The 13,099-nt window shown below is 50.8% G+C and overlaps 1 protein-coding gene across 2 annotated transcripts in view; it reads left to right on the top strand.

Annotated features, from left to right (window-relative positions):
• The window catches only part of Dock1 (dedicator of cytokinesis 1), a 436,098-nt gene that overhangs the window by 135,391 nt on the left and 287,608 nt on the right, over nt 1-13,099 (top strand). For both annotated transcript variants that reach the window (XM_070011394.1, XM_070011393.1), the window contains exon 24: nt 12,829-12,899. In XM_070011394.1, the coding sequence (XP_069867495.1) occupies nt 12,829-12,899 (71 nt within the window). The remainder of the gene's footprint in view (nt 1-12,828; nt 12,900-13,099) is intronic.

Consider the following 13,099-nt stretch of genomic DNA (forward strand, 5'->3'; position numbering starts at 1 on the left):
ATAACTTCCAATTTGCGTGAACTGTGCAGAGAAGGCAACATGAAAGGTATGCTTTATGTCATTTGTGTAACCCAGAAAAATGAACTTGAAGCCAGGGCCTGGGAGAAACCCATTAGAATTCATTTCTGTGACTGCTCCTGGGTGATTCTCATCTTTAATTGTGTCACCCTTCAGAGGCACAGGCCGGAAGAGTGCTGTACCCGCGAGCGGCCCACGCTGCACCTCTCTCAGAAGCTACCACTTCTATTAAACAGAAGCTGGAAAGCCCCTGCATTGGGCATTTATCTCCAGTGGGTTTAACAGCCTCCACGGCCGTCCTTCTGTGGAATGTTAGCTCATGTTTTCATTCAGCCAGATGTTTAGGTGGGGTCAATGAATGAGGAGTGAAAGCCAGTGACGGTGGCTTTGCCTGACCTTTTCTATTTCTGGCCATGATTGCAGAACACACTATCCATGATGCGTGGTTGCAGGGAGGTCCTGCAGAGCTGGTGGGGACCATACAGGTCCATCCTAGAGGGTCCAGGGCAGCCCCCACAGGGCTGTGATGAGGAAGTACATGGGAGAGGCAACAAGCCAGTGTCTAAGTGGGAAATGGAACCAGCAGGCTCTGTGTTGATTTCCTGCAAGGGATGGTGTGAGTGGCAATGAGTCCCAGCAAGTCTTAGGCCCTGAGGAAGCTCATCAGGAAGGCAAGGCCAGGGACCTCGGGCAGGGGTCGGGAGCCTGGGTTCACATGCCCATGTCCTTGCTCTGTGGGCTGTGAGACAGAAGGGAGGGGGAGAGCACAGGGAAGAGGCCTAGGGTCTGAGTGGGCATAGTGAGGCACCTGTGTGGACGCTGGGCCATTGTTCCCAGGCAGTGCCCCTCAGAGCCCATGGAGCTGCCTCTCCTGGGCCCACCAGCTCCGTGGGCTGGATAGGGACTGGAGCAGGAAAGCCAGCCTCGCCCCAATCCCCACCACGCTCTGATGTGTGCCTGTTTTCTGAAGGCGGTTTCACGGGTTCCTGGCTGGAGAATGGACTGTCATAGGCCTCCTTCCTGAGGAGGGGTGGTCCCGGCCCAGCTCAGTGGCTGTCTGTGGCCCACGTGGGGGTTTGTGGCATCTGTGGCTCTTTTTTTTTAATTGTGAAAATACTGTACAGAGGGATTACAATTACATGGGCAAGATAATGAGTACATTTCTTATCAAGCATTGTAGCCTCCTCCTTTGTTTCCCCTTCCCATCCCATCCCCCCCGCCCCGCCCAACCCTCCCCCGTCCCAACCAAAGTTGTGAAGTAGTTTTGGACATATGACTTGTACGTCTCATTGTTGCAGTGGGTCCACCTGTATCCCTATTTAAACGATTTGTTTTTTCCCTTCCCCTCCACAAATTATAACAACATCAAATACAGTGAAAGCAGGGGTTATACCATGGGGGAGTGGCATACAAAGCAACAAAGAAATAATCTTATAAATGTGTTAGAAACAATCGCATGAAAGAAAAAAATCTGTGGCTCTTGATGTGATGTTGGGGTAGCATTTGTGAAGGGAGTTCATGTGCCCGGAGATTTTGAATTCTCCCAGGCTGCCTTCGCTTCGAGGATAGGGGCTTTCCTTTTTCTCTATTTTGGCAAGATTTAGAAACTTGTCTTCCTGACATCCCTGAGCACATTTTTTAAAAAAAGTTGTGAATTGGGATGTTTGTGTTTTATCTTTCCTGATCAAGGTGTTTGTTGTGCACTAATCAGAGAGTAGTTGAAAATGGCTACAGAAAGATGAAGATGTGAGTGGGTTTAGGGGTTGGAGAGGAGCCGTTGGCTTTGGATGCTGGCCTGCGCCTGGGTGCTGGGTTGGCTCTTGTTTCTGGTTCCCTGTCTTGATCCTTCAAGCGGTGCTGTTGGTGGGGGCTTGCTCAGGGGACGCCCACACTCCAGCTTAGTGGAAATGGCATGGGAACTCACTGACAAGGTGACTTTCCCCGTGTCCATATTAAAGGCCACCCAAGACAGCCTGGTGTCTCCCTGGCTCGTGCGTGTTACCACTGGAGACTTTGCGTGTTTAGTCACAGGCTGTGGCCTAGAACACACGGCTTATGTCAGCCAGCCTTGGGAGCTGGATATTTTCAGATTTCCATTGTGCTCAAACACATAACAGAAAAGTTCATCTTTGAGACCATCTTCTCTTGCACCGGTCCTTGTCACGGAGGCCACTGACCTTATCTTCTTTGTGTCCATCACCACTGTGTTGTTTCAGAGTATGTCCATCACCTTCAAGGAAATCCTGCCTTCTCTCCGCCCTTCCCCAGCAACTACTAATCTGTTGATTTCACAAGATGATGCCAGAGGAGGAGGTGTGTGCCCCCCTCCCCACGCCCCTTGTTTTCCTGAGCTTGTCTGGGATTCACACACACTGTGTTCTGAGTCAGTACTTGCCCTTTGGTGGCTGAAGTGTCCAGCGTTGTGTGGCTCTGCCTGTTGCATTTTATCTGTTTGTTTTTGTGGGATGCCTGATTCTTCTGCCTTGGCTGTGGTGTGCAAGGTCACTGGGAACATTCTCATGTGGGATTTTGTTTTAACACCTGTGGGTTTTAGTGCTTTGGGGTACATACCCTGGGTGTGTCGACCTGCTGGGTGGGCCGCCAGTTAAACTCATTGAGAAAAGACAGTCTTTTAATTGTTTCATTCATACATATGAACTCCTCCCGTGTGATTCCTTGTTGTCATGTGGTTTGGCCTGGGAATTTTCCCTTTTAAAAATGTTATTTGTGAAAATTATATTCGGTGCAGTTTGGATGTTGTCTGTCCCCCAAAACTCGTGAGTTAAAGCTTGGGAGGCGAGCATCCGCTAGGAGACTGTGCCCAGCTGCCATCGTACATCATGGGGTTCTGTAGGATGTAGGACCGTAGCATACACTCTTCCTCTTTCTCCTTGTTTTCTTGGCTGGGAGATGAATGGTTTGTTCTACCACAAGCTCCTCACCATTTACTCTTGTAATTAAGCAGCCCCCACCCCCCTGCCATCCCAACAGAAGCCCAGAGCAAAGAGTTCACTGGCTTGAGTTGGGAACTCCAAACCTGTGAGCTAAACAGATGTTTTCTTGCATATATTAATTATTTCAAGTATTTCATTTTAATGACTGCCAAGAATCCCAGACATTTCTCTGCAGGTTGAACCAGGGCTGTCTTTTATGCCTTCAGATATTTAGGCTCTTCCTAGAAGGTCAGGGCTCAAGGTACCAGAATGCTGTGTCTGTGTCTGGGCCACAGAGAGGATTGTCTGGAAGAGGCAGGGCAGAGTCACAGGATGAAAGTCAGCCTTAAGATTTGAATTTGCATGGATCTGTGTCTTTTCAGGAGGACACGGTGTCAGAAGGTGGCGTTTCTGGTTCCGTGTCGCACGGAGGAGCCTGCAGTGTGGAGTCTCCCTGGGTGGTCATGAGGGCGTCACCTGTGCCCCCGGAGGAATGATGGCGTTCCAGCTGTGTATAGACCCCCCTCCCCGGAGTGTCCCAGTGACTGCTCATTGGAGGTTCCCTCTGGAAGATGCTGAGTGGTGTTGGCATCAGTAAGCATGAGGGCAGCGATGTCTCAACTCCTGCTGTGGTGTCAGCTCTTCTGGTCTTGCATCGCTCTGTTTACGTTTAAATTGTTCAGATGAATCCACGCCACCGTTTCTGCTCCTCAGCTCCCCTGGCTGTGTGTCCATTGCTCAGGAGTCTCCTGTGCCCAGGGCTTTGGTCCTCACAGAGCTCCAGAGCGTGTCATCACTGAAGGAAGTGGAGCAATCCCAGCTGCAGTAGAGCTGGGAGCTTTGGGCTGGATGAGAAGTGGGGAGGAAATGGCAGGACGGAGATGGGATTCATAAACCTGGCTCTTTCACTGCTGAGCAGGCAAAGCCTCTGGCCCAGTACTCCCAGTCTGTGGGCATGCCAGCCTTGCTCCCTTGCCCATGGTCTGTGTGTGGATCTTGGTGAGTGCTTCGTTGGGGTGATGAGGTAGTTTCACAATGATCTTACACTACTGTGCCATCCAAATGGCATTTCAGCTTCTACAAAATGCATTTTTTCTTGGGTTTTGCAAAGATTTAGGTCAGAAACAAAATGAAAATCAAAACAAATTCTGATCTTTCACTGCAGGTAATGGGGAAATCTTGGACTTAAGATAATGTCTTTTGGTCTTGGCCTGGGTGCTGTTTCTCTTCCCTGTTGTTTTAGCAAATGAACACATCCCGAGTGGCCGGGAGTGGTATGAGCTTACTCCTGGACGCTTCCGGAAGCTAGATGCTAGAGGTCAAGGCATTGGCAGGACTATGCTCTCTGAAGGCGCTGGGCAGACCCCCTGCTGCCTTTCCAGCCTAGGTGGGTGGGTGGGTGGGTGGGGCTCGGCTAACCTCCAGGCAGTCTGCGGTGAGCCTTCAACTGCAGCAGCATTGTTGCAGGCCTGCCTTGGTCTGTACATGCATTCTGTGCATCTCTACCCACGTCTCTCTGTTTCCTCGATGCTCAGCATCAAATTAGATTCTCTCTCAGCTTCAGTCAGCTCCTAGGCACAGCCACTGGGATGTCTCGGCCGGTTTTATGCAGGTAGTATGAGGAACCCGAGGCTAGGAGAAGTGTGAGTGGACTATGTGGCAGTACCGAGGGCTGAGCCATCCAGATCAGGAGGATATGAATGCACCTCTCTTGGGGGTGGCAGCAACTTGGTTTTGGACTCTGAAGTTCACAGTTTACTAGATGGGTGTCTATTGCTGTGACACCTTGAATGGTAGATGGGGCTCTGAGAAAGTCTCACTTTTTATCCAGCTGACCTGAACCTCGAGTCTCCTATTTATGCTTCCTGCCATAGCTGAGCTGACAGGTGTGGGCTGTTGCCCCTGGCCTTTTTGGTGCTGATGTGAGGCTGGAACGCAGGCCTTAGGCTCTCACTTGGCTTTTTCTGTGCCCAGCAGTGGGACAAGAGGATATACCACTTGGGAACCTTGGCTGCACATCCCCATAATGATTTGGGGACAGAGAGCAGAGTTTTCTTTAGCCCTGGACTAGACTCAGAGGATGGGGTCATGTGGCCAGAGTGGACCAGCCCCTGGAACTCGCTGGACCAGGTCTTCAGGGCTGAAGTCTGGTGTGCGATACAGACTTCTTGGTTACATAACTACATGAACAAGAAAGCTATTGTATGTGCATGTGTCTATGTGTGCCTGGTATATGTATGTGTGTGCACGTAGACGTGTGCAGGTACATGTATGTGCACACATACATGCATGGACACACACGTGCCTGTGCACACATGCATGCATGCATGGACCATTCATACAGCACATAATTATGCATGTGTGCAAGTGTTTATGGATGTTTATGCATGCCATGTGTATGACTGAACAAGTGTTCAAGGATGTTTTTGCATGCATGCCTGTGTGTGTATGACTGAAATGGTGAAGGCATTCCTATACAGTGAAGACCACAGCTCTCTACCTATTAAACTTGTGAGACTCCCAGCTGGCATAGCCAATGGACTTTGAACCATGGAAGCTACAGTTGGGTTCACTGAAAAATGTTCGCAAGCTTGTCCTTCTTTGTTAATTTCTTGGCTTGGGCTTTGTGGTGAGTAGATGTGCAGATGTTCACACAAGCCATAAAAACCCCCCAGCAGCTCAATGACCCAAAGGATTGACAAAGAGAAGAAGAATGCTATCAGAAAGATTGGAATCTGCTTCAAGGAACATTGGTGACAAGGAAAAGTCTGTGCTTAGATTTAAGTAACTGAAGATGTAAGTTGTGATTATTTAATAGGACCGAAGAAGTTGAGCAGACATCCTCTCCCCGTTTTTCTCTGTTGTGGATTCAAACAACAGTATACCACCTGGCACATCCTCGGCTGCTAAAAGGGCTGCCTGTAGCTTAGTCATGCCATCACATCTGGCCACTTGTCATTCGACACAATTCAGCCCTGCTGGGCTGGGGTCACCCTAATGCTGGAGGGGCCTTGTTCAACTTTTTCTTCCAGAGTGTCTAGTCTTTCTGAGTGTTTGTCTCTGCCCCCAACCTTCCAAAGATGGAGCACCTCAGTCCGGAAGGAGAATTTGTAGACATGTATGTTTTAGCTCAAAAACCTTCAAATGGCATCTTTTAATATGCATTTTCTCCAGAAATATGTAAATTAATAATTGCTTCATACATTATTCAAGAAAAATTTATTTTGTATCACCGATAGCTTGCCTAATCTTATATAAAGATATGCTAATGGATTTAATTAAAATAATTATACTGAATAATGTAGCCTGAACTTTACCCTAAAATAGTATCTATTACTCATCAGCAGTAGTAATATTTTTAGCTGGAGACACTTATAATGTTTAGCTGATGCTCACTAGAAAGTACATTTTTTTTGTTTTGTTTTACAGTTTGTATTAAGTTGGCATTCTCATGAGAAGCTTAGCAATAAAATTGGCTTAGAATATAACATTTATTTAATTTCTTTAACCCAAACTATTTAGCAATTAAGAAACTTTTAGCACTTTCTGCCCTCTCAGAGTTCTTTCATGAGTTTCCCACTTTTTCTTTCAAAAACTTAGGTTTCACTGTGTTCCTTGTACATGTGATTCTGCTGGACGTCTCTTTTCTTCTTAAGAGTAGCGATTGCTGATTGCTGTGAGTCGTGCTTGCCTAGATATTAAGAGAAGAGCCTAGGTTTAAGAGGGACACCCAACGGCTGCCTGTCTTCTCATATAATTCCGTTTCCACATTCCCGTGGCTCTCCGGCTTGCGAGCGGAGCTCAGTGCTGGGATCCCTGTTACATTTTGCTTTCCTGGATGTGTGTGGACTCAGGTGTGGAGCCCCTGAGTACTGCGGGGTCAGTGCACAGCAGAGATGTCCCTCGAGCCCTTCAGACGTGGCCCTTTCCATCCTGCAGCAGACACACCAAAGCTGCATGCAGCAAGCACGAAGAAAAACTCAAGTGAGGTCTTAAACGGCTATCATGTTAATTTTGTTGGGTTTAAAAATAATTAGGAAGAAGTAACTTGCTTCAGAAGCAAATATTTATTTGTAAATCTGCTTATGGCTTAGTGAACAGCAGATAAATAAACCAAGCCGAAAGTTGGTTACGTCCTCAGTTTCCGGTACAGGGTTCTTCTCTGCTGTGGGGTCTGGCCAGATCCAGGTCCCCAGCTCTAAGAGGTGAACAAGAGGTGCCCCCCCACCCCTCCTGCCCAGCTACTGGGCGCCACCGCCTTGTCCTGCATTCCACCCTCTCCACGGTCCCTGACAAGGCACGGGTGGCTGTGCCTCTGTGCGGTGCCCGGGGACCAGGAGAGGCTGGCGTCCAGCTCCTTGCCAGAGTGTGGAAGAGCCTGGCACGTGCTGAGCAGGGGTTTGCTTCCATAAAGACCTTCACTGGTGTAAGAAAAACCACGGAGCATCACACAAGGCCAGGCAAAGCCTTAAATACCTTCTGTTTCTCTCATCCCCGCCTCTGTGTGCACAAAGGGTCGGCTTCGGAAGGTCTCCCTCGATAAAGATTCAAGCCTCAAGCGCCTTTCTGCTCAGGATGTCCCCTTGGTTGACGTTCCCTTGACCGCGTCTATACGTGTGTCCATCCGTGGTCTCCCACTGGGAACTGCTAGTGTCATGGTTGTGCTGGAATCCTGAGTCTACTTACCATGCACACAAAGTATTTCCCTCTCCCGGGGACTTCTGGAGGGGGTTGTATTGATCACTGGTTTTGCTGGTGTCAGGGCTCCTGTGAGCGTCTCTCTGTAGCATGCTGCCTGCCCAGTGCTGTCCACCACACAGCAGTGCCCAGTGTCTGCACTGGGTGCATCCTATCTTGACAATACTCTTGATGTGAGGGACGGCCCTCTTCTTGAGGGAGACCTGAATTCTGTGTGGCGGCCAGCTCCTCCGAGGATGTGGAAGTCTTGCTGGTTCCAAGTGGGCAAAACAAGATGACTTAGCACGGTGGGCGATGGCACAGGCCTGCGTGGAGCCGGGTGCTGGCGGGTGGCTGGTGTGCTGTGTGGTGCTGGCGGGTGGCTGCTGTGCTGTGTGGGGTGCTGGCGGGTGGCTGGTGTGCTGTGTGGGGTGCTGGCGGGTGGCTGGTGTGCTGTGTGGGGTGCTGGCGGGTGGCTGTTGTGGTGTGTGTGGTGCTGGCGGGTGGCTGGTGTGCTCTGTGGTGCTGGCGGGTGGCTGGTGTGCTCTGTGGTGCTGGCGGGTGGCTGGTGTGCTCTGTGGTGCTGGCGGGTGGCTGGTGTGGTCTGGGGTGCTGGCGGGTGGCTGCTGTGCTGTGTGGTGCTGGCCTGGCGGGTGGCTGCTGTGCTGTGTGGGGTGCTGGCGGGTGGCTGGTGTGGTCTGTGGTGCTGGCGGGTGGCTGGTGTGCTCTGTGGTGCTGGCGGGTGGCTGGTGTGCTCTGGGGTGCTGGCGGGTGGCTGGTGTGGTCTGGGGTGCTGGCGGGTGGCTGGTGTGGTCTGGGGTGCTGGCGGGTGGCTGCTGTGCTGTGTGGTGCTGGCCTGGCGGGTGGCTGCTGTGCTGTGTGGGGTGCTGGCGGGTGGCTGGTGTGCTCTGTGGTGCTGGCGGGTGGCTGGTGTGGTATGGGGTGCTGGCGGGTGGCTGGTGTTAGTGGGGTGCTGGCGGGTGGCTGGTGCGCTGTGCTGTGTGGGGTGCTGGCGGGTGGCTGGTGTGGTGTGCTCTGTGGTGCTGGCGGGTGGCTGGTGTGGTATGGGGTGCTGGCGGGTGGCTGGTGTTAGTGGGGTGCTGGCGGGTGGCTGGTGCGCTGTGCTGTGTGGGGTGCTGGCGGGTGCCTGGTACGCTGTGGGGTGCTGGCGGGTGGCTGGTGTTAGTGGGGTGCTGGCGGGTGGCTGGTGTTAGTGGGGTGCTGGCGGGTGGCTCGTGTGCAGCCCGGTGCTGGCAGGTGACTCTGCAGGCAGGCGCCCTGGTGCTGCCCAGCCAGCACCCTCTGGGAGGGCCTGCCCTTCCTCCCTTCCCTGGGCAGGATGGACCTGGCTGCACTCTTGAGGGCAAGGAGGCGACTGCACCAGCGCTTCCCGTTCATCCGGAAGTCATGGAGTCTGGCCAGGCCCTTGGTCTCTGCGAGGCCCAGGGCCGAGGAGATCCTTGGCTTGCTGTCTGCAGAGGGAAAGCCTTGGGGTACCTAACTGTCATCCCGGAGTCCTGGAGAAAGCGAGGTGTACGTGAGGCACGCCTGGTCAGCTGTCAGCCGTAAGGGGTCTGTGGAGTGGAGGGAACAGAGGCGCTCAGGAAGAGGGGACAACGGGAGCACCATCCTCTGCAGAAGGTGGACGAGGTGAAGCAGGCTCGGAGGGTGACCTCGCCCAGGGAGGTGAGGCGCCCCCCAGGACACCCCAGGGGTGCTGGCCAGGTCTCCCTTTCCATAAGAGCAGAGGCATTCAGTTGTCCTGGGGGCCAGCGGGGAATGAACCGAGAGGTAGCAGTGGAGGCAGGCTGTGGCGGTGACACGGACACCTGACCGGCTGGTGTCAGCAGAAGGGAGATGGTGGCAGAAACGGAAGGTTAATCTCAGGGTGGACTGAGCGTTGTGGCTTTTTGGAAGGGGGCAGTGAGGGAGAGGAGCATCTTGGAAGAGGTCAGGTGTCTGTGGGGTCAGTCAGTGGCGGTGTACACGGGCAGCCAGTACAGTGGCTGGCAGGTGTGGTGCTCAGGAAGAACAAGTATCTGCAAAGCATGCTGGGACAGGGGTGCAGCTGCAGTTGGATCTCTGGGAAGCAAGCACCCTGGGCTCTGTGGGAGAATCGTGGCAGTGCTGTGGAAGGTCCCAGAGCCAGTGTCACGTTGCTGGGGGCTCCAGAGTGTTGCTCCATTCTGTGCTCGGCGTGTGGGGTGACACGCAGTGTTCTCCCTTCACCCGTGCTGCAGCACTCTGGCTGGCTGTGCCCCAGCTAATCCTGCAGAGCCGCTGTACACTTCCCTGGGACACCCCTACGAGGGGGAAGCCTGTGGGATACAGGCCCCGCCCAGTGCGCCAGCTATTCTGCTAAACACAGTGTGTGGTGGTGTCCCCGGCTAGCCAAAGTTGAGCTTCTGTGGCTGTCTGGTTTGTCACTGTCTGCTCTGTCCATGGGGAGTGGAATTTATGAAGTGGCTGCAGACAGGACGCTTCATCGGGTGCAGTATAAAATGCATGCATCCTGCTTTGTGGGGTGCAGCATAAAATGCATGCATCCTGTGCATCCCTTCCCCTCTGATCATCCACCAACTAAACAAGGCACTTTAGCAATCGGCCTGGACAAAGACTTATTATTAAATGTTATGATAAATATTTTCCAAGCTAAGTCTGAGGTCATCTAAGCAGAACATTTGAAACCAGAATGACATTATTTCTGTTTAATTTTTTTTTTCAATCACAGCTAACTGGAGCTGACTGGAATGGCTCAGTGTGTTTGGCACTGAAGGATAGAGTTAACTCTTACAAAGAAGGTCACCCTGTAATCTGCGGTGGGGACCGATGGGTAAAAGTCATCCTGCCATGGGCAGTGGAGGCCTGTGGGTAAAAATGCCCACCTGCCCTCTGTCTCCTTGACTCCCAGGTGGATGTTTGTGATGAGCGCAGATGTGGTGTTTGACCAGGTGGCTGGGGTGGACTGCTGCAGTGGGAGCTGTGGGGATCCCAGCCATTGTGCCTTGGTGGTCTCATCTGTGGAAGGGGGGCCGTGCACTGCCCTGCAGAGCGTGTCCTGAGGACTCAAGGTGTCAGTGGTTTTCATTGAGCTTCTGCAACATGTCAGATGTGTAGAGGATGTCACATGGATAGATTAGGAGCTTATACTCGTCTGCAGTGATTGAATCTGCCTACCTAAGTCTTATGTGTGCCATGCCAGGAACGGATATATATCCAGGCAAGGTATTTCTTAATTGTTGTTTCCACAAAGACATCCTGTAAGGATACCTATAAGGCATTATCCTCCCTGGAGACATTCCTCCAGCCCTGCCCGCCCCTCCCTGCATCTGCTAAGATTTCCTGCATCTCTGAAGCTGAGACTTTTACAAGAAGGTTGAAATGGAATCACACAGTGTGTGCCTTTTGAGTCTGACTTAATGTTTTTTACTTATACAAGTGCATCTGTGTGTGTGTGTGTGTGTGTGTGTGTGTGTGTGTGTGTGTGTGTGTGTGTGTGTGTGTGTGTGTGTGTGTGTGTGTGTGGTTTCTTGGGGGAATTTTGGGCTGTTCCTAGTTTGGTTACACATATCATTGCTGAGAACGTCCATAGGCACAGCTTTTTTTCCCCCACTTCTCCAATGGGAAATACCCAGGGCCACACTGCCCCTAGTCTTTTGGCCAAGCAGGTCTCATAGGAAGAAGCTACTAAGTTCGTTTCTAAGGTAGAGCTACCACTGATGCACTCAGGTCCACTGGATGTGTAGACACACATCGCTTTCTTCTAGCTGGTGTCAGTTTTAATAGGCATAGTGGTACATCATTGTGGTTTTCATTTGTGTTTTCCTGAGGTGTGGTACCAAACAGCTTCAGGTGTGTATTTGCATCCTCTTTCTTCCCTAGAGAAGATCTTCAGGTCTTCTGTCTATTTTTCTTCAGCGCAAGAGCTGGTTTCATTATGGAGATTGCATTCTTTCTTCATCTTCTATATGAGCTTTTACTAGGAGCTGATTTGTCGCTAGGGTCTGCTCTTCCATCAGCAAGCGCCTTTTCCAGTCTGAGCTCTTGTTTTGGGTGTTTTCTTTTGCAAACTGTGCAGCTAGTTTCGTACCTGAGAAATCTTTACTTGGCCTGAAGTTCACAAATGTTTTCTTCTATAAGTATTGTACTCCTGAATTATTCATTTGAGACCTAGCATGTATTTAAAATGAACATTTGTGCAGTGTGTGAGTTAGGGAATGGAAGTTGTCTGGCAGCGGTGTTAGGAGACTGGGAGCATGTATGTTCAGGGTGGTGTTCACAAAGTTGGTTTCTGCCCACTTGCTTCTGGAGAGCAGTATTATCCATTGTTTATATAAGAGGCATCGTGTTCCTCTGTGTCTCAAGTGTCATCTTGCTCTGTTTTCCCTTTGATTCTGAGCTTTTCTGCAATCCCTTGAAGGGCTTGGTGTGAGCCACGTGCTTTTTAGGGGGATAGAGCTAATCCTGAACAGGAGTCGCCCAGGGTCACAGGTAGAACATGTAATATCAGGAATGCTACCCAACAGGTAGAACAAAAGGCTTGGAGTCTCTGACTTCCCTCAAATTGAATTTCCTTTGCTTAGCTCACTCATGGCTGCGAACAGGAGCAAAGTAATTAATATCTCCATCACAGTTTCTCTCCCAGCTAACGACTCCACAGGAGTTCTGTTAGCATTAGCAACAAAATATACAAGGGTCCTGGTATTACTCAGTGCTTGGCAGTCCACTGAATCTATCACTGCCATTACTCTCTGAGGGAGAAGCTGAAGACTATGAGTTGTAGGAGGTATGTTTACTAAAGAACATAATGGGGATACACAGGTACAGGAAAACACTTTTTAGGACTATCACAAAAACCGTCCATTTTAATTGTGGCTGTCAATGTAATATAAGAGGGATGCTGTAGGGAACAGGCCTTCATTTTGTAATGTGAGGCTTCAAGGAGACAAACTGCATACCGGCTCAACCTCCTTGTTCTACAGGTGATAAATGTTAGTTTCCATTAATTATTATGTGTCACCACAACTGTCTAAGAAAAGACCATTTTCTTGGATCAGACCTTCCTTTGCTCTCTTTCCATTGCGGTTAGCCCTAGAAGGAACGCTTCTCTTCTTGTTTGCCTCTGGTTCTTCATTGGAATTTGGAGTTTTCATTGATATTTGTCAACCTGCTCAGCCTCCTTCTTTGTTCTGGTCTGCAGGGAGCAGCACTGAAGTACTTGCCCACGATTGTCAATGATGTGAAATTGGTGTTTGATCCCAAGGAGCTCAGGTAAGTAGCTTGGGGCTGGGGAGGGGGCACAATATTGCCAGCCGCAGTGAGCCATGCTGGTACATAAGACTGCCTGAGATCTGTGTCATGACCACATTGGTCGGTGTTTGGATCATTCCAGAATGCACGCTGCTGCTGTTGCAGTGACATCTTGCTCCATGTGACTTCTTTGGAAAAGCCGTCACCTGTCCACAGAGTGA

Source organism: Dipodomys merriami, unplaced genomic scaffold (assembly GCF_024711535.1).
Source record: "Dipodomys merriami isolate MVZ:Mamm:240054 unplaced genomic scaffold, mDipMer1.0.p SCAF_82, whole genome shotgun sequence".
Taxonomy (NCBI): Eukaryota; Metazoa; Chordata; class Mammalia; order Rodentia; family Heteromyidae; genus Dipodomys; species Dipodomys merriami.